Raw genomic sequence first — 24,306 nt, 5'->3', positions numbered from 1 at the left:
TGTTTCTTCTGTCTTTATTTTTCCAGTGTCTTTCTCTTCGAATGTGAAACATTGTCATAAACACAATTTGTCACAGATCTTGTATGATCAAAGTTTGGAATGATCACCCAGGTGAAATTCTAAATTAAATTTCAAGGATTATGTTCGACATTAATCCTTGTTTAGCACCAGCTTGTTTACTACAAACACCCAAAACCAAAAGATGAATCTGTATATGGTGGAGTCTCTCGGGACGAAAGGTAATTCCTAGCTCTTATAATTTAATTTTCAAGCTGGGAAAGACAGCATTTATTTTGTGCTGCATTCAAGTGTGACTACTTTATGATTGTAGTTTGTGTAGAGATGCTCCAATAATGATAATCGGTAGGGAATTTCAAGATTTTAACTCGGTAAAAACGCCATCTGCCCAGACTTCCAAAAACATTAAATGGCTGTTATATGCCATTTTATCAAAATTATATTCTGTTTGTCCTCGGACTGCCGCTCTCACCCAATGATACCAAGATTCCTTTGGGTCTGATATCTATTGACCCTTACAGCAAGTTGCACACACTAAGTTCAGACTTTTCTCTGATCCACATCCCATTATTAACTACGTTGCCAATTTGTCATTCCTCGGGGAAAAGCCACAAAATAGAGAGAAATTCAATGAAAGGATGACTAATTTTACCAATGATTTACATGAATCATTTTTAGAGTTGTGGGGAAAATGTAAGAAATTTCAAAAGAGACTGGAAGTAGGAAACATAATATATTTTAAATTATTGTCTGGTTCTCAAATATTTAAGGCTATAAAAGGAATACTATCTTGCAAAGTACACGTGTCATCTCCTAGCAACCTTATGTGAGTTATTAGTATTTAATAGTTTTGCTGATGCTATTGTGGCTTAGCTTTGCCAAAACATAGACAGCCGATGATCAGTGTAAAATACATCCTGCATGCTTATTGATGTTGAGAAGGAAGGAGACTTCATTCTTAGCAATGTTCAACCAAGAAAACAGGTTCCCTTGCTGCCATTAAGGAGATTATCATGCTCTGTGACTCGGAGAAGGGAACAGTTTTTTCGCTTTGGATAGTAGACTTTCTTTCAGAGAGATCACCCTGATGAAAAGCAGAGAGATTTGAAGTCAACATTTTATTTTCTGGATCGATATGAAGAGGGACAGTGTTACCACATCAACAGAAACCGAATGCAGCAATGATGAAATGTGGATGTTACTGATAACAGCCCTAGCAAGCTGGGAGATGGTCTAGCACTTATTGAGAGGTTTGGATATACTTGCATATGACAAACTGAAGCAATGGAAAATATTCTTGTCTTCATAGTATCACCAAAACCGAGAAGTTCAAAAGATAAATTCTAGATTACCGATTATGTGATGTGTTAATTGGTGCTGTTCAAGGCTGGTTTCTACCATCAGATTTCACTGATAGAATTGCACTCTACCACAATCCTTAACTTCCACTTCAATCCAAGTATGTATATTTTTGTCACGTGTGCGTAGGTGCAGTGAAAGCTATGTTTTGCATGCTACCCAAACAGACCAGATAATACTATACATAAATACAATTATGTCAAACCCATATCCAATAGGTAGAGCAAAGGTGAAGATACTGTGCAGAATATAGTTCACAGCATTGTAGCGCAGTAGTTCCATAGACAAAGTCAAATGTCTGCAATGGATTAGAGGTGAATTAGACAGCACTCTAACTTTTGGAAGAATCTTTCAGAAGCATGATAAGAGGGAAAGAAGCTGTTCCTGAGTGGTGGTGCACGGTTTAAAGCATCTGTACCTTCTGCCGAATGGCAGCAGAGAGAACAAGGGAATGTTTGGGGTGGTACAAGTCTTTGATTTGGTTTGCTGCTTTTCTGAGGCTGTGTGAAGTATAGATGGAGTCAATGGTGAAGGGTCTGGTCTGATTGGACTGGTCTGCATCTCCAACTCTGCAGTGTCTTGCAGTTTTTGATCAGAGCTATTCCAAAACCAAGTTGTGATGCACCCCAATAGTATGCATTCTATGTGGCATCTAGACGTTTGTAAGAGGTATTGGAGGCATACCAAATTTTCTCAGTCACCTAAGGAAGAAGAGGAGTAGGTGTGTCTTCATGGCTGTTACGTCAAGTACAATTTTTTGCTCTGCATATACTTCATACTACTACCTGTACTTCCATTGGAATAGGAGCCAATGTTGTTTCAATGAGTGTAGATAGGCATGTTAGGACCAGAGATAAACAAAAAATCAAAATGCTAGCCTGATTTAACATTAACAGGATCACATGTGCATGACGGCAAATTTAGCATGTAATAGAATAAAAATCAAGCAATTGCATTATAACCCTTTTGTCTATTACATTAAGTATGAATGTTGGTGGACAATTAAACAGCTGACAGAAGAGGGAAACTCCAAGCACATTCTCATAGGTAGACAAAAATGCTGGAGAAACTCAGCAGGTGAGGCAGCATCTATGGAGCGAAGGAATAGGTGACGTTTTGGGTCGAGACCCTTCTTCAAAGTCTCATTCTCATCCTCGTTGTCAATAAAGACAGCAAAAAGTTCTACAAAGAGTGTAGTAATGTGATGGAATATTCTGTATTTTGAATGCAATTGATGAATAACAACAGTTAATTATATTTTATTTTTCAATAATGTGTCATGGGATTTAGTTCATGCTTATCCAAGCAGAAATTTTAGTAACGGGCCCAAGATTACCACTCACTTTAGTTTAGTTTAGAGATATAGCGCGGAAACAGGCCCTTCAGCCCACTGGGTCCGTGCACACCAACACTATCCGACACACAGGGACAATTTACACTTATACCAAGCCAATTAACCTACAAACCTGTGCGTCTTTGGAGTGTGGGAGGAAACCAAAGATCTTGGAGAAATCTCACTCGGTCACGGGGAGAACGTACAAACTCAGTGCAGCCAGCACCCGTAGTCAGGATCGAACCCGAGTCCCTGGAGCTGCAAGCGTGTAAGGCAGAAACTCTACCGCTGCTCCACCGTGGTCTCCCTGTTTTTAATTGTCTTTAATTATCCTGGCAATTTCTCCAGTACGTGAGCAGGCTACAATAGGCAGCACCATGAAAAATTATCATTCTTTCAGAAACCATTTGTTTATTTACTCAATGACATCGAAGCTAACAGCAGCAAATGAAACCACTTGGTCCGTGCCAGTGTTTACGTTTCACATCAGCTCATATTTCATAATATAACTCCTATCCTTTCCCTCAATATTAAGATGTATATTGAGCTTCCTCTTACATATTTTTGTTAATTGCCTCATAGAGTGATACAATGTGGAAACAGGCCCTTCGGCCCTACTTGCCCACACTGGCCAACATATCCCAGCTACACTAGTCCTACCTGCCAGCATTTGATCCATATCCCTCCAAACCTGTCCTATCCATGTACCTGTCTAACTGCTTCTTAAATGTTGGGATAGTCCCTGCCTCAACTATCTCCTCTGGCAGCTTGTTCCATATATCCACCACCCTTTATGTGAAAAAGTTACCCCTCAGATTCCTATTAAATCTTAAACCTATGTCCTCTGGTCCCCAATTCACCGACTTTGGGCAAGAGACTCTGTGCCTCAAACCAGTTTACATTATGCATTATGCATATTTAGTACAGTTGAAACTGACCGACTGGCATGTGTGCTACTATCCAGCAGTGTCATCGGTTGCTGTGGCTAGGTTGTTTCATGCTGCTTGCGTTCAGTCCCTAGTAAGGCAGTTCTCGGCACAGCAGAAATTCTGGGTTCTCTTCATACAGGAAGACCATTGTCCATTCCTGGCAGCCTTGAAATCATTTCCTTGATAACCAGCTACTGCTCCTGGAATGTTGAGTGCTGTGATTAGTCCTTCTGAAAACGGAGACAAAACAACATATCGACAGTTTTAAAAGAGTGATGGTGAGAGTTCAAGGCATGCATGTTCCTGGTAGAGTAAGGAATCCTGGATAAAGAGAGAAATTGAGGCCCTGGTCAGGAAAAGAGGCAGGTAGGCAGCAGGGATCAAGTGTATCCCTGGAGGAGTTGAGAGGACTGAGGGACTAAAGAAAATCAGGAGGGCATAAAGGGGGCAGGAGATAATTCTGACTGATGAAATTAAGGAGAAGCCGAAGATATTTTATATACATTAAGGGAAATAGGATAACTAGAGAGAGAATAGGACCCCTCAGAAACCAAAGCAGTCATCTGTGGAGCTGTAGGAGATGGAAAAGGTCCTCAATGAGTATTTCTCCTGTTTTTACCTTGGAGGTGCCAGTACACCACCGATTTTCCAGCACACTTGGTTCCAGGATTGCCGGATTATCCATTTTGCCAGACCAACAGACGTCACGTAAAAATAATTTGGCAAGTACAGGTACAGCAGTATCTGCAGCTCCTTGTATCTCTGTTTGCTTTGGCGCTTGGCTACCAGCCCAAACCCTAACAAGTAAGTGTTGCATTCGGGTATCATTTAGAAACAACTCCAGTTGCAAATTGAATTCAATTTCTGAGAGACTCTTCAAGCACTAGTTTACTGGCAAAATTCAAAAGCATCCTGCTGCCTTGATTTGAGCTCAGTACGCTCGGCACAACCCAAAGTCCTGTAGACAATGAGGAGATGAGGATGTAGCACCGGGACTTAGCCACAGGTTTCTGGATCTAGTTGGTGACCACAGTGGCATGTGGAGAGATAAGTCTACAGTGGTAAATTTTATCTTAGATACTGCCAGTGGTCTTGTCTCATTCATTCTCTGCAAACGGGACAGTCTGATGCCTGACAGGCACTAAATCACCATTGACCACTTTTACGAGGATATTGCCAGGACTAGAGGGTGTGAGCTATAGGGAGAGGTTGAGTAAGCTGAATCCCTATTCAATGGAGCGTAGGAGGATGAGGGGAGATCTTATAGAGGTATACAAAATCATGAGAGGAATAGATTGGGTAGATACACAGAGTCTTTTATCCAGAGTAGAGGAATCGAGGACCAGAGGACATAGGTTCAAGGTGAAGGGGGAAAGATTTAATAGGAATCCGAGGGTAACCTTTTCACAGAGAGGGTGGTGGGTGTATTGAACAAGCTGCCAGAGGAGGTAGTTGAGGCTGGGACTATCCCATCGTTTAAGAAACAGTTGGACAGGTACATGGATAGGACAGGTTTGGAGGGTTATGGACCAAGCGTAGGCAAATGGGGACTAGGGTAGCTGGGACATTGTTGGCCGGTGTGGACGAGTTGGGCCGAAGGGCCTGTTTCCACACTGTATCACTATAACTATGACCATCATTCAAGATTAAAATACTGAATAGTAATTACGGATCTGCACTCTAGCAGCTGGGATCAATCCTAGGTAAAAGCCCCCTTGGTTAAATTGTTAGACATGGGTGTGGTGGCAGATGACTGGTGGGTGGCTAATGTTCTAAACACCAATACTCGTGCTATTTAACAATATTCCACTATTCAAATTTTTGCAACAAAATGGACAATGTTACATTTTTTCCACATAATCCACATATAACGAGGGATAAAATAGGTCCATTAGAGAGACAGAGTGGACAGTTATCTGCAGAGCCAAAAGAGATGGGGGAGATATTGAACAATGTATTTTCTTCGGTATTCACCAAGGAGAAGGATATTGAATTATGTGAGGTAAGGGAAACAAGTAATAATAATAATAATACATTTTATTTATGGGCGCCTTTCAAGAGTCTCAAGGACACCTTACAAAAATTTAGCAGGTAGAGGAAAAACATGTAAGGGGAATGAAATAAATAGTAGAGACATGACTAGTACACAAAGTAAAGACAGAACTAGTACACAAAGTAAAGACAGAAGTAGAGTAGCTATGGATACTATGAGATTCAAAGAAAAAGAAGTACTGACACTTTTGAAAAATATAAAAGCGGATAAGTCTCCAGGTCCTGACAGGATATTCCCTAGGACATTGAGGGAAGTTAGTGTAGAAATAGCAGGGGCTATGACAGAAATATTTCAAATGTCATTAGAAACAGGAATAGTGCCCGAGGATTGGCATACTGCGCACGTTGTTCCATTGTTTAAAAAGGGTTCTAAGAGTAAACCTAGCAATTATAGACCTGTTAGTTTGACTTCAGCAGTGGGCAAGTTAATGGAAAAGATACTTAAAGATAATATATATAAGCATCTGGATAAACAGGCTGATGAGGAACAGTCAACATGGATTTGTGCCTGGAAGGTCATGTTTGACTAATCTTCTTGAATTTTTTGAAGAGGTTACTAGGGAAATTGATGAGGGTAAAGCAGTGGATGTTGTCTATATGGACTTTATTAAGGTCTTTGACAAGGTTCCTCATGGAAGGTTGGTTAAGAAGGTTTAATTGTTGGGTATTAATGCAGGAGTAGCAAGATGGATTCAACAGTGGCTGAATGGGAGATGCCAGAGAGTAATGGTGGATGGCTGTTTGTCAGGTTGGAGGCAGGTGACTAGTGGGGTGCCTCAGGGATCTGTGTTGGGTCCACTGTTGTTTGTCATGTACATCAATAATCTGGATGATGGTGTGGTAAATTGGATTAGTAAGTATACAGATGATACTAAGATAGGTGGTGTTGTGGATAATGAAGTAGATTTCCAAAGTCTACAGATAGATTTAGGCCATTTGGAAGAATGGGCTGAAAGATGGCAGATGGAGTTTAATGCTGATAAGTGTGAGGTGCTACATCTTGGCAGGACAAATCAAAATAGGATGTACATGGTAAATGGTAGCGAATTGAGGAATGCAGTTGAACAGAGGGATCTAGGAATAACTGTGCATAGTTCCCTGAAGGTGGAATCTCATGTAGATAGGGTGATAAAGAAAGCTTTTGGTATGCTAGCCTTTATAAATCAGAGCATTGAGTATAGAAGTTGGGATGTAATGTTAAAATTGTACAAGGCATTGGTGAGACCAATTCTGGAGTATGGTGTACAATTTTGCTCGCCCAATTATAGGAAGGATGTCAACAAAATAGAGAGAGTACAGAAGAGATTTACGAGAATGTTGCCTGGGTTTCAGCAACTAAGTTAGAGAAAGGTTGAATAAGTTAGGTCTTTATTCTTTGAAGCGCAGAAGGTTAAGGGGGGGGGGGACTTGATAGAGGTCTTTAAAATGATGAGGGATAGACAGAGTTGACGTGGATAAGCTTTTCCCATTGAGAGTTGGGAAGATTCAAACACGAGGACATGATTTGAGAATTAAGGGACAGAAGTTTAGGGGTAACATGAGGGGGAACATCTTTACTCAGAGAGTGGTAGCTGTGTGGAATGAGCTTCCAGTGGAAGTGGTGGAGGCAGGTTCGATTTTATCATTTAAAAATAAATTGGATAGGTATATGGATGGGAAAGGAATGGAGGGTTATGGTCTGAGTGCAGGTAGATGGGACTAGGGGAAAATAAGTGTTCGGCACGGACTTGTAGGGCCGAGATGGCCTGTTTCCGTGCTGTAATTGTTATATGGTTGTATGGTTATATGCTATGTTCTAGCCCATTCACTTAAACTGTCTATATCCCATTGAAGACACAAGAGACTGCAGGTGCTGGAGTGTTGAGCATAAAACTAAGTACCGGCGAATCTCTGCAGGCCTGGTAGCATCTGTGGAGAGAAATGGAGAAGAGACATTTCGCATCTGAAAAAGGGGCCTGACCCGAAACATCGACTGTCTATTCCATCCACAGATGCTGCCTGATCCACTGAGTTCCTCCAGTACTTGTTTTTTTGTTGTTGTATCCCCTGAAGTCTTCTGGCATCCTTCTCAGGGCCCACACTGCCACCCAGCTTTGCATCATTAGCCATCATGGATATATTACTCTTGATATCTTCCTCTAAATTCTTGATGTACATGGTGAACAGCTGGTGCTCCCTTGGGGCTCCCAAACTAAATATAATCCATTTACAGTATTCCCACTCTATTTTCTCAATTCCCAATTCATGCCGTATGTTGCCCCCAATGTTGTGTGCTTTAATATTGTTAAATAACTTATTTCACAACACCTACTTGAAGACCTTCTGAAAGTGCAAATATAACACACTATTAGTTCATCTTAAAGCAGCATTTCGATCTCAAAAAATATTTTTGTGAAACATAATCTTCCTTTTAAAAAAATATCTTAACTCTGCCCAAATCCAGTTATTTTCCAAGTGCTATATTATCACATCCTCAATTATGAATTCCAGCATTTTCCCTATCACTGATGTTGCACTATTCTCCGTCCCTGACAAAAGTGGATGCTCATTCCATGAGTTTGTTGAAGTCTGAGATTTGAAGATGAGATTGATGGATTTTTAGAATGCAGAGGATGTGAAGACAAGGTTGAGGAATAAGATCTGCCCTGACCTTGAATGATGAAGTAGGTTCAAAGAATGTTGTGACCAGCATCTATTTGTATTTCTTAGACTTTCTTATGTTCTAATTGTTGATCATTTTACAGAGATGTGTTATAGTAAAAATATTATTGCATTTGAATAAGTATTTGGGATAGCGGTCTTTTTTTTTTTTTTAAACTACACTTTTGATGAAAGATTATTTGGCTTTCATGGATGACATTAATCATCCCACCTCCCCCTGCCTGCTACCCCCTCCCCACCTTATTCCCTCAAAATATCACAGTCATTCCTGCAGATGCAAATGACAGGAATATTGTATGCTGTCAGTCATACAAGTGCATTTTTCTTTCACCCATTGATTTGACCCGGCACAGATAGACAAAGATTTTATGACCTTTCATCGTTCTTGGGTGAACTATAGGCAAAGCTAGGGATTAAGTAATGTGAAAATGAAGTTGAGACTAAATAGTACATCAGCTATGATTTTACTGATTGGCAGAGCAAGCTTGATGATCCATTTCCCCCTGTATAATATCACTGTATCCCTAAGTTCTTTGGCACCAGTACATTACAACACCATTTGGGCAGCACAGCAGTGCAATTTGTAGAGCCGCAGCTTCTCAGTGCCAGAGATCCAGGTTCAATCCTGACCTCGGGTGCTGTCTGTGTGGAAACTTCACATTCTTCCTGTGATCGTGTGTGTTTCTAAACACATCACAAAGACGTGCGAGTTTGTAGGTTAATTGGCCTCTGTAAATTGCTCCCTGTGTGTTGCTGGCTCGTGGAATCTGGGGGGAATTTATAACAATATGGAGAGCATAAAGTTGGATTAGATTACTTTTGGATTAGTGTAAATGGGTGGTAGGTGGTCAGTGTGGACTCGGGGTGGCCAAAGTGCCTGTTTCCATGCTGTGTTTATCTCGGTTCGTGTTCAACCTGTATGACTGTCTTTATATACCTGTAAAAGCACTTTTTGCCTTCCCCTATACTGATATTCTTGATAGCCCCACAGCCATGTTAATACTGGCAGTCTTGTATCTAGCCCGCCTGCAAATATTGCTCGCATCTTCTCTTTTCTCTACACCTTCTCACCTCAAATTGAATATCATCCTTCTCTCAGAACAGTATTGATTCTGGACCTGAAAAAGGGTCCTGACCCGAAACGCCGCCTGTTTATTCCCTTCACAGTTGCTGCTTGACCCCCTGAGTTTGTCCAGAACTCTATGCTTTGCTTAAGCTTCCATCAACTATAGCTTCTTGTATCCACATACTGTATATCAGAACCCACAAATGGCATTCAAAACATACAATCGGTTAAAATCCTCGATCTCTCAAAACCAAGCGGCCCAAACTTTGCAGCATTATGAGTTAACGGTAGCAGCAGCAACTGGTTAGTGATGCAAAGAGAGGGACTTGTAGAAAGGGCAATCTAGAATATACTAGACTAAGTGGGACCCGTTGGGTCCCAGCATCACACGGGAGGGCTGGTCCCGCAACGCAATATTCCAGCACTCCACCAATTTCAATATTGGTGGCCAGTGGGGAGGGGGGGGGGGGGGGCTTTCTGGAGCGCTTGTATGGGTGTTGTGGGCTGAAGGGACTGGTTTCCAGAGGGCCAGTATGGACATTGTGGGCCGAATGGATTCTTGAGGTGGCGGCTCAGTCACTCAGCCTGTTGTGCTGGTAGCTCACTCACTCACAACTGGTGGGCTGGCAGTTGACTCACGGCTATTCCTTGAAATTCCATTTCAAGCAGGGAGCAAGGCCAGCAAATTCAAGTGCAGTTTCATACCATTTCAAGCAGGGTGCAAGGCCACTAAAGACAGCGAGTTGTGACCTCTCCCTCCTCCATCTTGCAGAGACTAAGCCACTCTCACACTTCTGGGTTTTATAGTCCCTCCCCCCCAACCACCAACCACCAGAAGGGGCGTGGCCTTCATGGCATGATTGACAGGAGAGAGAATCTCAACATTTTTTAAACCGTAATAACTCTTTTATTTTTCATTGATGGGAAAAATCCTCAACACCTGATGAGTGGAGGGGGACTCTGAGTAAGATGGCCAAAAATCACAGCTGTACGTGGCAGCATTTTTTCTAAAATCAATATAAAGTGCAAACAAGAAGTGGTAAAAATTAGACTTAATTATATAGAAGGCAAGGCAACTTTAATTAGGCACGGCAACTTTAATTAGGCACTTTAATTAGGCACGGCAACTTTAATTAGGCAAGCCAACTTTAATTAGGCAAGGCAACTTTAATTAGGCAACACAGCTTTAGCATTTCCAAACCAAAGGCAACACAGCTTTAGCATTTCCAAATTATATTTTCAAACCACATTAAGGGCACTGACAGGTCAGTAAAACCACTCACAGTTTAGTAGACATGTGTTCAGTGTTATTCACAGCTCAGACTGAGAGAAGTCACAATGTGGTGGGTGGACACGATGGCTCGGCGGCCTCCCTCCCTCCCACAGCACGGTGCTCCCTCCTCACCACCCCTCCCCACCTCCCACACACTTCCCATCGCGGACCAAATATGATTTGAAAGTAATACGGCCAGCTCTCAACACCGTGGTAAAGGAATTCAATCCCACTTACAGACCAGCTTCTAAAGTTATTCAAAGTCATTCTCCAACTTCACATTCATGACAATTGCTCAGAAACCACAGAGACTTCAATGCACATAGTTCTGAAGTTTGCTCTGAGTAAGGGAAGGACCAAAATTGCAAAGCCATAAAGTTATCCCTTCCACCCCACACCCCCCCCCCCCCTTCTCCCCCAACCCCCCAATGGGTCTGCACTTGGTCTAGTTTTTATTAAAACTATTGAAGATGGCAAAAGCCTGAATGAATGGGTACAGTGAATGCAACAGGGAGAGCAAATGGGAATTAAAAAATAGGCAGAAATCTCTAGTTTATTTGATGAGTTGAATATCATAAACATAAGATAGCTATGATTTTTTTAGATATTCTCATCTTCTGGAACTGTTGCCATATTTTAAATCTATACCATCTGTTTTTTTTGTGCATACAGTTTCCACAGTAGAGCAAAAAAAAAATCAAACTAAGGCTTCTGAATGACAACCTAACAAACAGATGTTTCTAAAGACCTGTTGCTCTGATTTAATCAGATTGATTAACATGGTTTAGATCATAAGATGATTTAGTTGCATCAAACCAATTTTGTAAATAAGATTATTGCTGGTGAATGTACTCAGACTGATTATACCACGTGTGACAATGCCAAGAGTACCTCATGCTGTTCATCCACATTTGCTTGTCCAGTGTATTTGACCATTCAGATGTCAATGCAGGTGGATTTTAATGTCTTATATATGCCACAGGTTAAAAGAAGAGAGAAATCCTAAAGTGACAAGAGGAAGAGGGACATGTATTGATGCTGCTAGTTTTCAATTCATTTACATGACAAAGGACTTTCCTCTGCAATCTAAAAACAGGTATGTAGAAAGAATTAGTAATGTTCTGCATGGAGAAGACTTGCATTATGGATAACAACATTTGTTTTTGGTATGGAACCATTTCTATGGGTTGTGTGGAAAACAGAGCAGTAAGTTGGTTAGGTTGTGTCTCAAAAGCCCTAGTTTGATTTTTTTTGTACTTTACTTTAGAAACTGCTTGCTCAAAAATCATAGGGCACACATTTAAAGCATTGGGCAAAAAGACCAGAGGAAAGATTAAATTATTTTAAGTGCAAAATATGAAATGGAGCGCCTAAAAAGGCAATGGAAACATAGACAGCAGTAACATGTAACATGGAATTAGTTAGGCTGGAAAAGGATTGTTTTACAGAGCTATGGGGGAATGTGATAGTAATAATATTTGGAAACTAAGCAACTTTGCTTTGTATTCAAATTCCTCATTGTATCAGAATAAGAGAATGGGAGCAGGTTGAGTTTCAATGCCAAACAGCATTCTATTCTCTGATGTGATGTATGGCTTTAACTCCAGTAACTTGGGAACCATGTGGTTTGTTTCTTATGATTCATTACCAACCCCTCTAGAATTTTTATTTCAGATCTAGCACACAGCATTATCCTAAAGACCAGTCTTTAATTACTAGAAACTCTTAGACCAGTAATGGAAGTAATTTTTCCATCCTAAACATTACACTGCAGCTAAGATTGATTTAATTCTATTCTCACACACAGAGGCATTGAGAACAATGAGCTATTTTATTCTTTGTTTTCTTTGGTCATGTTGTTATTTGTTACGAAATATATTGGAGATGGGAATAAAAGCCTGATGGAATGAGTGGGGGTCATTGGAACAGGAATGTCAGAATATCAGATTCAGATTCAAACTTTATTGTCATTGTGCAGTGTACGGTACAGAGACAACAAAATGCAGTTAGCATCTCCCTAGAAGAGCAACATAGAATATGAGCAATAAATAAATATATTTACGTGCCTACAGTTGTCAATAATAGAGTTGTAAATCTTTGTGTTTATTCCGGTTTAATCTGACGATTTTTGTTAATATCCACTAGTGAACACTGTGGAAAATATGAGGTACTTATGAACTGTTTTACATGCCCTAGATATTAAGGAAGTCAAAGGATATGATGTTAATGCAAGTGAAGACTCAGTGTCTGCTTGGAATAATAGAGCAGTCATGAGGGGGCAAATGGCTTCCTCTTGCTTCTATTATTGAATGGTCTGTTTTATTCTGATGGTGAGATTATGGACATGAAAATCTAGCTGGGTTAAAAGAGTGAGCAAACATCTGGCAAATGGAGTATATTGTGGGAAAATGTAAAATTATACATTTTTGCATGAATATTGCAGCACAAAAACAGGCCTGCCTGTTGGTCCACAATATCTGTGCCAATAATGATAACCAGTTACACTAATTTCCTCTGCCTGCACTATGATCCTTATCCCTCCATATCCATGTTCCTATCAAAAAGCCTCTTAAATGCCACTGTCTTATCTGCTTACACTACCACCCCTGGCAACATGTTCCCGGCAAAAAATCTCCACATATCTATTTTACATTTCCCCCTCTGACCTTAAAGCTATGCCCTCTCTACCTTATTTATGTCTGTGATAATTTTGTAAATTATATCAAGTGTCCTCTCAACCTCCAATGCTGCAGAGAAAACAATCCAAGCTTTCCAATCTCTTCTTATAGCTAATATCGTCTATTCAGGCAGCTTCTGGTAAACCTCTTCTGCATTCTCACCAAAGTCTTTTTTTATTTTTTGTCTAGTTAAATGTAGTGTTTGGTGTTTTTTAAATACTGGTTTTTAAATGTGTATATGTGGGGGGCGGGGGGGGGGAGGGGGAAACCGTTTAAAATCTCTTCCCTGTCCGGGAGACCCGACCTTTTCCCTGTCGGGTCTCCGTTGTCGTTGGGGCCTAGCACCGTGGAGCGGCCTCCAACCTGAACGACCCGGGGGCTCGGGAGACTGCGCTGCGGAGCTGCGGACTACTCACCATCGTGGGGCTGGCCGGCCTCGGAGCGTGGGGTGCGGTGGTGACTCGCTGTTGCGACTCGACTCCTGGGGCTCGGAGGCTCCAGCAACGCAGCCGCAGGTCCGGTGGACTGGGACATCGGGAGCTCGCGGGTCCGGGGGGAGAGAGAGACCGCTTCCCGGAGCTCCCTCAACGCGACTTCTCCAGCCCGTGTCGCGGGGTTTGGAACGACCTGGAGCGGGGTCGTACATCACCCGGCACGGCTTCGTGGCCGTGGGACATTCCAGCGCCCGCCGGGGGCTCCAACTTCGAGACTTCTAGACCGGGAGCGGGGCCGTAAATCGCCCGGCACGGCCTAAAATGGCCGTGGGACTTATCATCGCCCGCCTGGGGCTTGGACATCGGGAGAGACATGGAGAGCAGGGGAGAGAAAAGACTTTTGCCTTCCATCACAGTGGGTTCACTGTGATGGATGTTTGTGTGAACTTAATTGTGTGTATGTCTGTAGGACATTGTTTTTGTTTGTATGGCTGTGGAAACAAAGTTTCGTTTGAGTCTCACTGGGGCTCAAATGACAAATAAATTTGTATTGTATTGCCTCCACATCCTTTCTGTGTGAGAAACAGTGCTGGAGGAACTCAAAACATTAGGCAGTATCTGTGGAGGTAATGGACGGACATTGTTTCAGGTTGGGACAATTCTTCAATCTAAAGAAGAGTTTTGAACCGAAATGTGGTCTATCTATTCCCTCCACGGATGTTGCCTGATTTGCCAAGTTCCTCCAGCGCTTTTTTTTGCTCATGATTCCAGCATCTGCAGTTTCTTGTGCCTACACCCTCCCTGTAGTGGGGCGACCAGAACTACACACAATACTCCAAATGCGGTCCAACCAAAGGTTGACAAAGCTGTAAAGTGTGACACCTCACACTTGCTTGGATTAAACTACATCTGCCATTCATCTACCCATACCTGAAACTGATCTATATCCTGCAGTGTTGATACCCTTGAGTTAGCCGTTCTGAATCAAAACTACCATGTCATCATGGATCCCATGCATCTTAATCTTCTGGATCAGCCTACCTTGAGGGACTTGGCTAACATACATGTATGTGGACAATATCCGCTGCTCCACCTCATCGATCACCCTGTGACACCCACTCAAAAACTCAATCAGGTTAGTAAGTCATGACCTGCCACAGACAAAACCATGCGAGCTGTTCTTAATTATCCCATTCTCTTCCAAATGTGAGTAAATGTAGTGAAACATATTGACTTTAGATGAGAGATTGTAGGGCTCCAAAGTGCTAAGGGGTATAGTGCATGATTTGCACAAAAAAAATGCCTGTATGCAGATACAGTAAGTAACCTGGAATGTTAGGGATTACGAATTGTTATTGTTCATTGTTACGGGAAATGAATACAAATGTAGGGCCTTCTGTTTCAGTTATGTAGAGCCATGATGAAACCGTGTCTGCAATACTGATCCTATTCAAAGATATTCCTGTCATGGAATCAGGTCAATAAAGGTTCACTGTACAAATACCTTGAATGGACAGGTTATCCTAAAAGGACAGGGTTGGTTACAGGCGGTTTGTATCTGCTTGAATCTAAAATAGTGAGAGGGGTCTTCACTGAAACGTTATATCCTGAGGGGTGTTGACAGCTGCATGTAGAACAGCTGTTTTCTTTGGGGGGGGGGGGGGGAGGATCTATAATTAGGGGCTGAGATTACAGCCAGAGCAGACATGATTTTATTGAACGGCAGAGCAGTCACGAGGGTCTATTCCTAGTCCTGCTTCTCCTTCATTTGTTCTAGCTCCCAGATAGTTCAATTACATTTCCCTCTTGTTATTCAGTCACTTGATTTAAAGATCATAATGATGAATTAATGATGAATTGGTTCCAATTTGGAGAAATAGCAAGAGTAGTGAGGCTTTGAAAAGATTTCGAACAAATTACTTAGGACAACATTTTATATCCAATATATTACTTTAAGGGTCACTGTTGTTAGGCAGGCAGCTAATATACCTGCAGCTCAGTCCCACAAACAACTGTAAAGTGTAGACACTTGCTGAATATGGTGGGTTACCAAAAATGATATACATTGGTGGAGTAACTCATCATTCGGGCAGCATCTCTAGAGAACATGAATAGGTAACGTTTTGTGTTGGGACCCTTCATCCTACTGTAAGGTATTAGTTATCTAAATTCAAAATTTGCCTTCTGCCATTTGTCAGATTTTGTGTGTCACTTTTCTGAATTTAAACAGGGCGTAGATTTCAAAGTTGTCTTAAAAATTCAAAATGCAGTGACATCTGGTCTGGAAATCTGAGATGGGTTTACACACTTGTGGAACAGTTAATGAAACAATGGGTCTACACACTTGTGGAACAGTTAATGCTAGCTGAATTATTGTGGTGTGCGAGGAGTGTGAAGGAGGAGAGGGTACTGTTTTTGCAGTCAGGCTACCAAGAAGAATAGGTTTCCTTCAGATCCTGTTTAATTTAAGGACTGTACCTTATTCACATGTTTGGATTCTGTAATCATAAGATGAGGATAGTTGGGAGGGCTGAGACCCCCCTGGTTGAGTGCCAGGGAGATGAGTAGATTTGGGATGGAAGAGGGGGTAGAGAGAATGGAGGATCCTGGATGGGACATCAGATATCATAATCACAATCCTCGGAAGCGAACTTCAGTTATGTGGAAAGAGTACAGTGCCAAGTTTCTTTAAAGCAACCTGAATGGTTGCTCTACTGTTGTGAGTGTTGTCAGCCTCAAGGTCCAACTCCCAGGCAACTAGAATCAAACAGTGAAGGTCAAGGGGCCACTTATTAAAAGTATTCAGAATCCTGAAGACTTTTGTCAGCGTGTGGAAAACAAAAATGTTTCTATGGGGAAGAGTATCAATATCCAGTGGACACGGAGTGAAAATAGTTAGCAAAAGGACAAAATGGAGATGTGAATGTTTTAATGTACAAAGTTGTTGTGATGTGAAATGAATCATCTCAAAGGCTGAGGAATCAAATTCTATGGTAACGTTCAAAAGAACTAGATATATATCAGGAGCGGGAAAATTTTGTAAGGTTTTTAAAGGAAGAGTGTGAAGGTTTGTCTTTTAATTACCGACTGATGTGGTATGATTATATAAGAAACATAGAAACGCAGAAAATAGGTGCAGGAGTAGGCCATTCGGCCCTTCGAGCCTGCACCGCCATTCAATATGATCATGGCTGATCATCCAACTCAGTATCCCATCCCTGCCTTCTCTCCATACCCCCTGATCCCTTTAGCCACAAGGGCCACATCTAACTCCCTCTTAAATATAGCCAATGAACTGGCCTCAACTACCTTCTGTGGCGGAGAATTCCAGAGAATTCATAAGGACACTATTGAGGGAATTCTGAGGTTGTGTGAAGTGGGATGTAAATGTTCTTTGCATTGGACACTGGCCTCTGCCTCCCAGTCACAGCTGGAGATGGAAATGCGGAACTGGAGTAAGGATTTCCAGGCTTGGCTGTAACAAGCACATCTGTCACTTTGACACGCGTTGTTGTGATGTAGGAGTATTTTTCTGCTCGATGTTTTGTTGGAAGACACCTGCAGCACTGAAAGAAATGGGTGCTTGAAGTTACCTGGCAACACAATTGTTTATTGCCAAGTGAGTGCATGATTATAAGGTGGAGTGAGAATGCAGGAATCAGCTGCAATGCTGTCAATATTCACGCTGCTGACTGGAGCTTTTTATTCTGGCACAGTCTGAAAACCCTGCCCTGCACCATTCCATTCATGCATGAGGAAAAATCTTATCTTTTAATTTTTTTTTAATGTACATGGTCAGAAAAACTGTTTTCTTTTTAAATCAATAAAAGGGATAAATATTTTTTAAAGATCTAGTTTCGGAGGCTGCAAATGAGCAAACATTCAGCAGCCTGAAATCTGGCCACCCCTGCTAGAATTTAAATAAAGGTTCAGCCCACAGCTCTTGATCCAGCAGCTAATAGTGATGGATTTTTGTGTCTGCAAGTTTGAGTGGTACAGGCATAGCCTGGAATGAACAGTTATCTTGTACTCGGAGAAACTGCATTGAAGACCTTACGGTCTGACGAGCTCCAGGCTCAAGAGAGATTAACTAGCAAGGAAGATGCCAGAAAGGAGAGTCATTATCAACTCAGCCCAGCCCTTGGGAGCTTAGAGAAATAACCGCGTTAATCAGATCAGATCAAGACAGACTCCCGTCAACATCTTGCACTATGGCCGAAGAGGTAAGTAAAATTAATTGAAAACTGTCAAATCTCTGAATATCTTGAAAATATTATAGAATTTTTAATTATTTACTATTGAATAAACATAATAAGAATACATTTGGTTTGGTAGCCAAACTTACACTTTTCATTTATAACATTTAAGTGTGGCAAGAGTCTGTTACTTGAAGATGCAAGGAAATTGATTCACAGATTTTTGCACAAATATTCCAATCCTGCTTTGCAGAGCAATGCGTTTACTTCACTGCAGATGTTGTTTGATTGTGTGTAAAATAATCTCATTTTGAAAGCTTTGAGAACTTCAAGTTAGAACTACAAAATAACGCAGTGAACAATACATTTGGGCAATGTTTCAAAAGTAACTCCTAACTGGGCACATTGACAGCTGTGTGGAAGCACAGAGGTTAGGTTACGGGGCGAGCAGTAGAATCCTGGACTAATAATCCAGGGGAATTAGGTTAATCTAATCATGATACTGAGGATTTTAAATTCAAGTAATTAAATAAATCAAGAATCAAAGTTAGTTTCAGTAACCAAAACCTTGCAAATACCAGACTGCCTTAAAACCCATCTAGTTCGCTAATATCCTTCAGGAGTTGAAATGTGCCAACCTTACTCAGATTGGCCAATGATTCAAGACCCGCCAACCTGGTTGATGTCTGAAGAAGGGTCCTGACCAGGAGCATCGTCTGAACATTCCCTCCATGGATGCTGGCTGACCTGCTGAGTTCCTCCAGCACTTTGTCTTTTGGTTGATGCCTGATTGCATCCTGTGTTTGGGGCAGCTAGGGATGGATAATAAACGTTGAGGTTTCCAGCGGTATCCACATTCTGTGAATAATAATTTTTAAAAAGGGAGAAGGAAGAAAAATGAAATTAGGAATTGCGATTAGTTCTATCAATTAAAAATAATTATTACGGCATAGGCTATTACTTTTGATGTTATATAAAGTTTAACGGATAGGTGTATAATTACATAATATCAGAAACTCACCATTTAGTCCAATTGACCACACCCAGTGTTTTGGATCAGTTTGCTCTCTCCCACTTAATTTCTAATTTAATAGCAAGTCCCATTTATTTATTTCTCCTTCTTGTGGTTATCAAGCTTTTAGTTAAATGTCTAAGTGCTAATGGTTTCTCTCAACAGCTTTTTGTGGGGCAAGTTTCAAATCCTTGCCAGCCTCCAAGTGAACTTCCTTCTGAATTAACTCAGCGGGTGCAGCAGCATCTATGGAGCGAAGGAAATAACCTATTTCCTTCGCTCCATAGACGCTGCTGCACCCGCTGAGTTTCTCCAGCATTTTTGTGTACCTTCGATTTTCCAGCATCTGCAGTTCCTTCTTGAACACTTCCTTCTGAATTATCCAGGTTCTGTAAGAAAAAAGAAGCGGCTCAATGGGCTGGAAGACCTTTCTCTGTTCCCATGTTGTGCCTTTCTTGTTGCATTTTCCCTCATCTACAATCACTTACAAGCAGTGTATTTATGATCAGTTTCACTTACTATTAATTTCTGAGCCTAAGTAATGCACAAATAGAGGTTCCATTGGACTATCTGTCTATCCCATCTGGCTATGGTAACACTGCTTTTAGGAAGGCATTACAGGATTTTGGCTCCGTTTGCCTATAGAGGAGACCTATCTAGTTGTTGCTAGATTACATATTGAAACGCTTCCTGATACCAGCAATGACCTCGGCAATGGCAAGTTTGTATCTGTGCCGTAAAATTGTCACTTATTCTGAAATTTTACAGAATTAACCTCTGTCATTCCATTTAATAGTTAACATTCTCATCATTTCAAAACTAAAATGAATTTTTAGGCCACGATTTTACCCGATAGAAGAAGAAAAATTGGATCTTAAATCAACCAGCAATGATTGAACGGAATAAGCCTTGTATCACTCCTGTTAATATGTTCCTTCAGAAAGCTCTTTCTCATTTACTTCCTTTCATTGAAATGAAGAATCTGAATTTTCCAAAACCCTTTCCTCACAACAATTCTCTGACACCAGAGAGGACTTTCTCTGGATTGCTTCCCTTTACGTGGTTCCCTCCACTAGGCATAAAAACCAGCACTGGATGGCAGACCCAGGCACCGTGTTGTGTGATCATGAAAGTACCCGGTTTATTCAATGCTGATTTGGCAACTTTCTGAATAGATATACTTTTTGGCTGCGTAATATTTTTATTTGAGCAAATTAAATTTCAAATGTGGTTCGTCAAGTCAAGTCACTTTTATTGTAGATATATTGGTTGTAGATTTATTTTCAATACCACTGAGGACTTGCGTTCTTTGGAGATCTTACACTGACTGCTCAGTTCTAAATTCTATTCCTCACTCAGTCATTATTGAATGTGGGGAGAAGATGCCTGGTGCACTCAGCTCTTCAGGAGAAGGCAGCAACTTGGAATAGAGATCTCAAAAATATCCACGTATGGATGACTGCTTCCCAGCACCTGAATGTGTTGCTCTAAGGTTGACAAACAAGGCCTGGCTGATTCCCCCAGAGATAGCACCCAGTTTCCATGTACACATTTCCATAAGGATATAAAGACAATGTTTAAAAAAAATAATTATCACAAGGGTGATACCAGAGAGATTACACATAATAGGAAAGATCTTGGGGTTTATAACAACATAGGCTGATGGAAGTATTTAAAGGCATGAGAGGTTTTGTAAAGAGTAGATATATAGAAGGTATGGTGGAGAAGATAAAACCAGCCACCAATAAATATAAGAGAAAACTCAGAAGAAACTTATTTTCCTTGAGAGTTATTAGAATATGGAACTCCGTGTCTTATGGAATAATTGAGGTGAATAACAAAGATGTGTTTAAGGAGAAGCTGGGTAAACATATGAGAGAGAAAGGAATAGAAGTTCTGCTGCTTGTATTCGATAAGGTCAGGTGGGAGCTGGTCCATGTGGAATTTAAACTCTGTCGTAAACTAGTTGAATTTAATGACCCTTGCTAAGTTATACATTGTATGCATTTGGTTTGGTGGCAGGAGGCAAAAGTGATGGTGGAGGTTTCCTTTCTGGTGATGGGAATTTCTTCTGCATTAATAATGGAAAAGGGCAGTTGACCATTGCCATTGCACTGGCCAGCCTACGATCAGTTGGCTCTAGGAGCAGTACAAATTCATCAATCATTTCTTCTGCCCTATCTGGAGGAGGTGAGGTGGCGGGACTGAGGTTTATATTCATAATGTCCCAAAAGTAGCCAGGGTTCCCCATTCCACTCTCAGAGATGGTGGCCATATCTGCGTGCTATTGGTGATTCATGCCTGAAGCTGTTGGAATTTGACGGACTACCATCCAGGATCTATCTGGGGAGTAATGTGCTACAGGTTTTCCTCTCCACCACCTCCCTCTCCCCCACCACATCCCACTCATCCCCATCGACCACACCCCACTCATCCACATCGACCACACCCCACTCATCCCCATCCAGCACATCCCACTCATCCCCATCGACCACACCCCACTCATCCACATCGACCACACCCCACTCATCCCCATCGACCACACCCCATTCATCCACATCGACCACACCCCACTCATCCACATCCCTTTGCATCCTCTAATTGTACACAGTTGGATATTTTCTGTTTATAACTTGGTATTTTGTTCCAGAATCTGTTCTTGATTTTTTTTGCAAGTTGCTTGCTTCTTGTGTACTTCCTTTCCGAGCAATTGGACAGTGAGGATGCCAATACAATCCTGCCATCCCTTATCAAATCTTCGTAACGTATCTCCTTGATTTTGCAATCTTTGGTCCTTTTGCTTAATTGCTGTTTTCCCTTTGGCCAACCTAGGATGGCTGTTTCTGTTTTATTATAATTTACACTTCTGAACATTTTCATTCAGTATGCAATTATAATCCCCATTACACTCCGTCACCAAAAGTTTGTCGTCCAATAAACAATTTAACATAATTTCCAGGTGAAATCTAACTGTGTTCTTTTTCCCGTTTCACTTATTCCAGATTCATCCTTCCTTATTTTTTGTGTAGTGGTCCAAGTTTTGTCCATTCTTACAAAGTCATGTTCTGTTTGATTCCCATTTCTGTTGGTTGATTCCTATACCCAAATGGTTGAGGAGTAATAATTGGATTATTGATTTAATGAGAAGAGACCATCAGACTGTAACAATTAATTGGGTTAGACCCACTGCTGTAACAACTCTCACAGTGTACTGTCCTCACGGGTTGGTTTGTATAGCAGGTTGCAGCTTGATTCTTCTCAGTTGTCTTCAAGAGCAGATTAGGGTGTTAACTGGCTACTAGACATTAAAGTCCATTCAAATGGCTCCACCCTCTCATTCTCTCAGTATCTGTCCTTATATATCTAGTTTTAGGTGCGGATGAAACTTTACATCAGACACATCTTGATTGCCTTTGTTATTTGAATAGTGCAATTATAGGTAGAGTGATGCACAACATCCTGGGCTCTTATCTTATCTGTGAGATCATTCATTTAGTCTTCCGTTTGGACATCATGTTAGTTTCTATTGCTCTCCAGAACCCACAGGCTCCTTTCCAGACCTCTTATTAAGCCCATCTATGGCTGCTGTATCTATGACCACATTGCATTCTGGCACCACATTCAATTACTGCTCAATTCTCTGTTAGCTAAACAGACCAGAAAATATAATACATACTTATAACCTTTTATCTTTAACTTAATTGGTTCCTAATGAACACTAACGTCTCGCAAATTCTATTTTTAGAAGGATTCTGCTCATGATAAGTGCAACCAACCACGGATGTATGGCCACAAATTGTCAACTTAACAAAAATTACAAAACTAAAAGGAGACAACCCAGATAGCTACCATTCAACTAGATCATGGTTGATATAAATCCATGGAATCACAACTATAACCAGTCTTGGTCTTTTTCCAAACACATCTATGTCCTGCAGCAGAACAACTTGTATTTGATGTGCTATTGCTGCAGTCATGTGTAAGGAGAGACTTTTGCTAAAACAATCCAAAAGTAATTCTACTGATCTCCCGGATTATGGATTCTAGAACATGGTTTCCTTTAGCAGATAAATCAGTAGAGTTTTCATCGTAAAATGAAAAGTAAATCTTCACTTTGTTTCATATTTTTCATCATTGTTTCCATTCATGCCATCTTCATTCTTGGTGGTTTTAACATCCTTCTCCGAATGGAGTGACTGAAACCATACAAAGTATCTAAATAATCAATAAATTTACAAATGTACTGATTTACATGCACATGTGTACCTTGTATATGTGAACTCATGAGTCACTGCTCATGGTTACGACCATGGATCATTGTTCAACCAGAGCTCCATCACTTTTCATTCTGCTTCATGTTTTATTGCAAAAACCTTTATAAGGAAGCTTACTAAAGAGACCAGGGAATTCTGGCAAAATCCGCAGAGAATGAATGTTCCTGCTGCAGCTTTTTTTAGTAATTGATAAAGTGGGGCTAACGCAGGACAGTTGGTAAAGGAAGATTATAAACTTCAACTCACTCAAATGTCTATTCAGGTGATTCCTTGGTTTAATCATGAAACCCCTATGTTGTAACAGTGAGGTTCCCATCCCTTACAGTTACTTGCAGATGCCATCATGTTAGCTTGGTCGTGGTGACTATCTGCATTTATATGACATTTATTTAAGAGTAAAATCAAAATTTGACACCAATCTCACAAAGAGATCGGAGGGCAGTGATTATATGCCAGCTATGATCTTCTATAGATTGCGTCTTTGATTCCACTATAGTCTTTGGTTTTTGCACTATTATGGCTACCTAGTATTACATTGATTAATTTAATGAAAATGTTAGGTTATTATATTTTTTATCTATGTGTATTGCGTTTACGGGCCTGATAAGCTACTGCAAATAAGGAATTAACTGTTCCGATGTTGGTCCACTCTTGACATGACACTTGAGCCTATTTTAACTAGTTTCAAATTGCTTTAAAGTGGTTTGAAGGTAGAAAACTACGCAGCGCTGACATTTTGGATCAATATTTGTGCATTGGCACCTAAGGAGAGAATCACAAAAAATGGAGTTTCCTACAGCTTCACTGAAAATGCAGATTTGAAACAGTCATAGAAACACTGTTGTACTGAGAAAAACTCTTGTACTGAGCCCACGTAACACCATTCTCCAAGTCTGAATGGACAATAAGAGGCAGCCTTGGCTGTGTCAAGCATAGAATATCAGGGATATTTGAGAGATTAGGAAAGTGCAGCCCTTGTAAAAGGTGCTATTCCCCTTTTTTTCTGATCCGGTTTCCGCTG

General features: G+C 41.0%; 1 protein-coding gene across 2 annotated transcripts in view; it reads left to right on the top strand.

The window, feature by feature from the left end:
• Window positions 1-8,228: 8,228 nt before the first annotated feature.
• pip5kl1 (phosphatidylinositol-4-phosphate 5-kinase like 1) overlaps window positions 8,229-24,306 on the top strand; it is a 49,471-nt gene continuing 33,393 nt past the window's right edge. Inside the window, exons 1-2 of one of the 2 annotated variants that reach the window (XM_033048672.1) lie at window positions 8,229-8,354; window positions 11,674-11,787. Coding sequence is in view for 1 of the 2 variants with exons in the window: in XM_033048671.1 (XP_032904562.1) it covers window positions 18,015-18,026 (12 nt within the window). In the remaining variant the exon portion in view is untranslated. Of the gene's footprint in view, window positions 8,355-11,673; window positions 11,788-17,753; window positions 18,027-24,306 lie in introns of those variants that run through there. The other variant, XM_033048671.1, reaches the window with a different exon arrangement.

The sequence above is a fragment of the Amblyraja radiata genome, chromosome 32 (assembly GCF_010909765.2).
Source record: "Amblyraja radiata isolate CabotCenter1 chromosome 32, sAmbRad1.1.pri, whole genome shotgun sequence".
NCBI classification, from domain to species: Eukaryota; Metazoa; Chordata; class Chondrichthyes; order Rajiformes; family Rajidae; genus Amblyraja; species Amblyraja radiata.
Note: the sequence above shows the minus strand (reverse complement) of the source record. Positions and strands in the feature narration are given on the sequence as shown.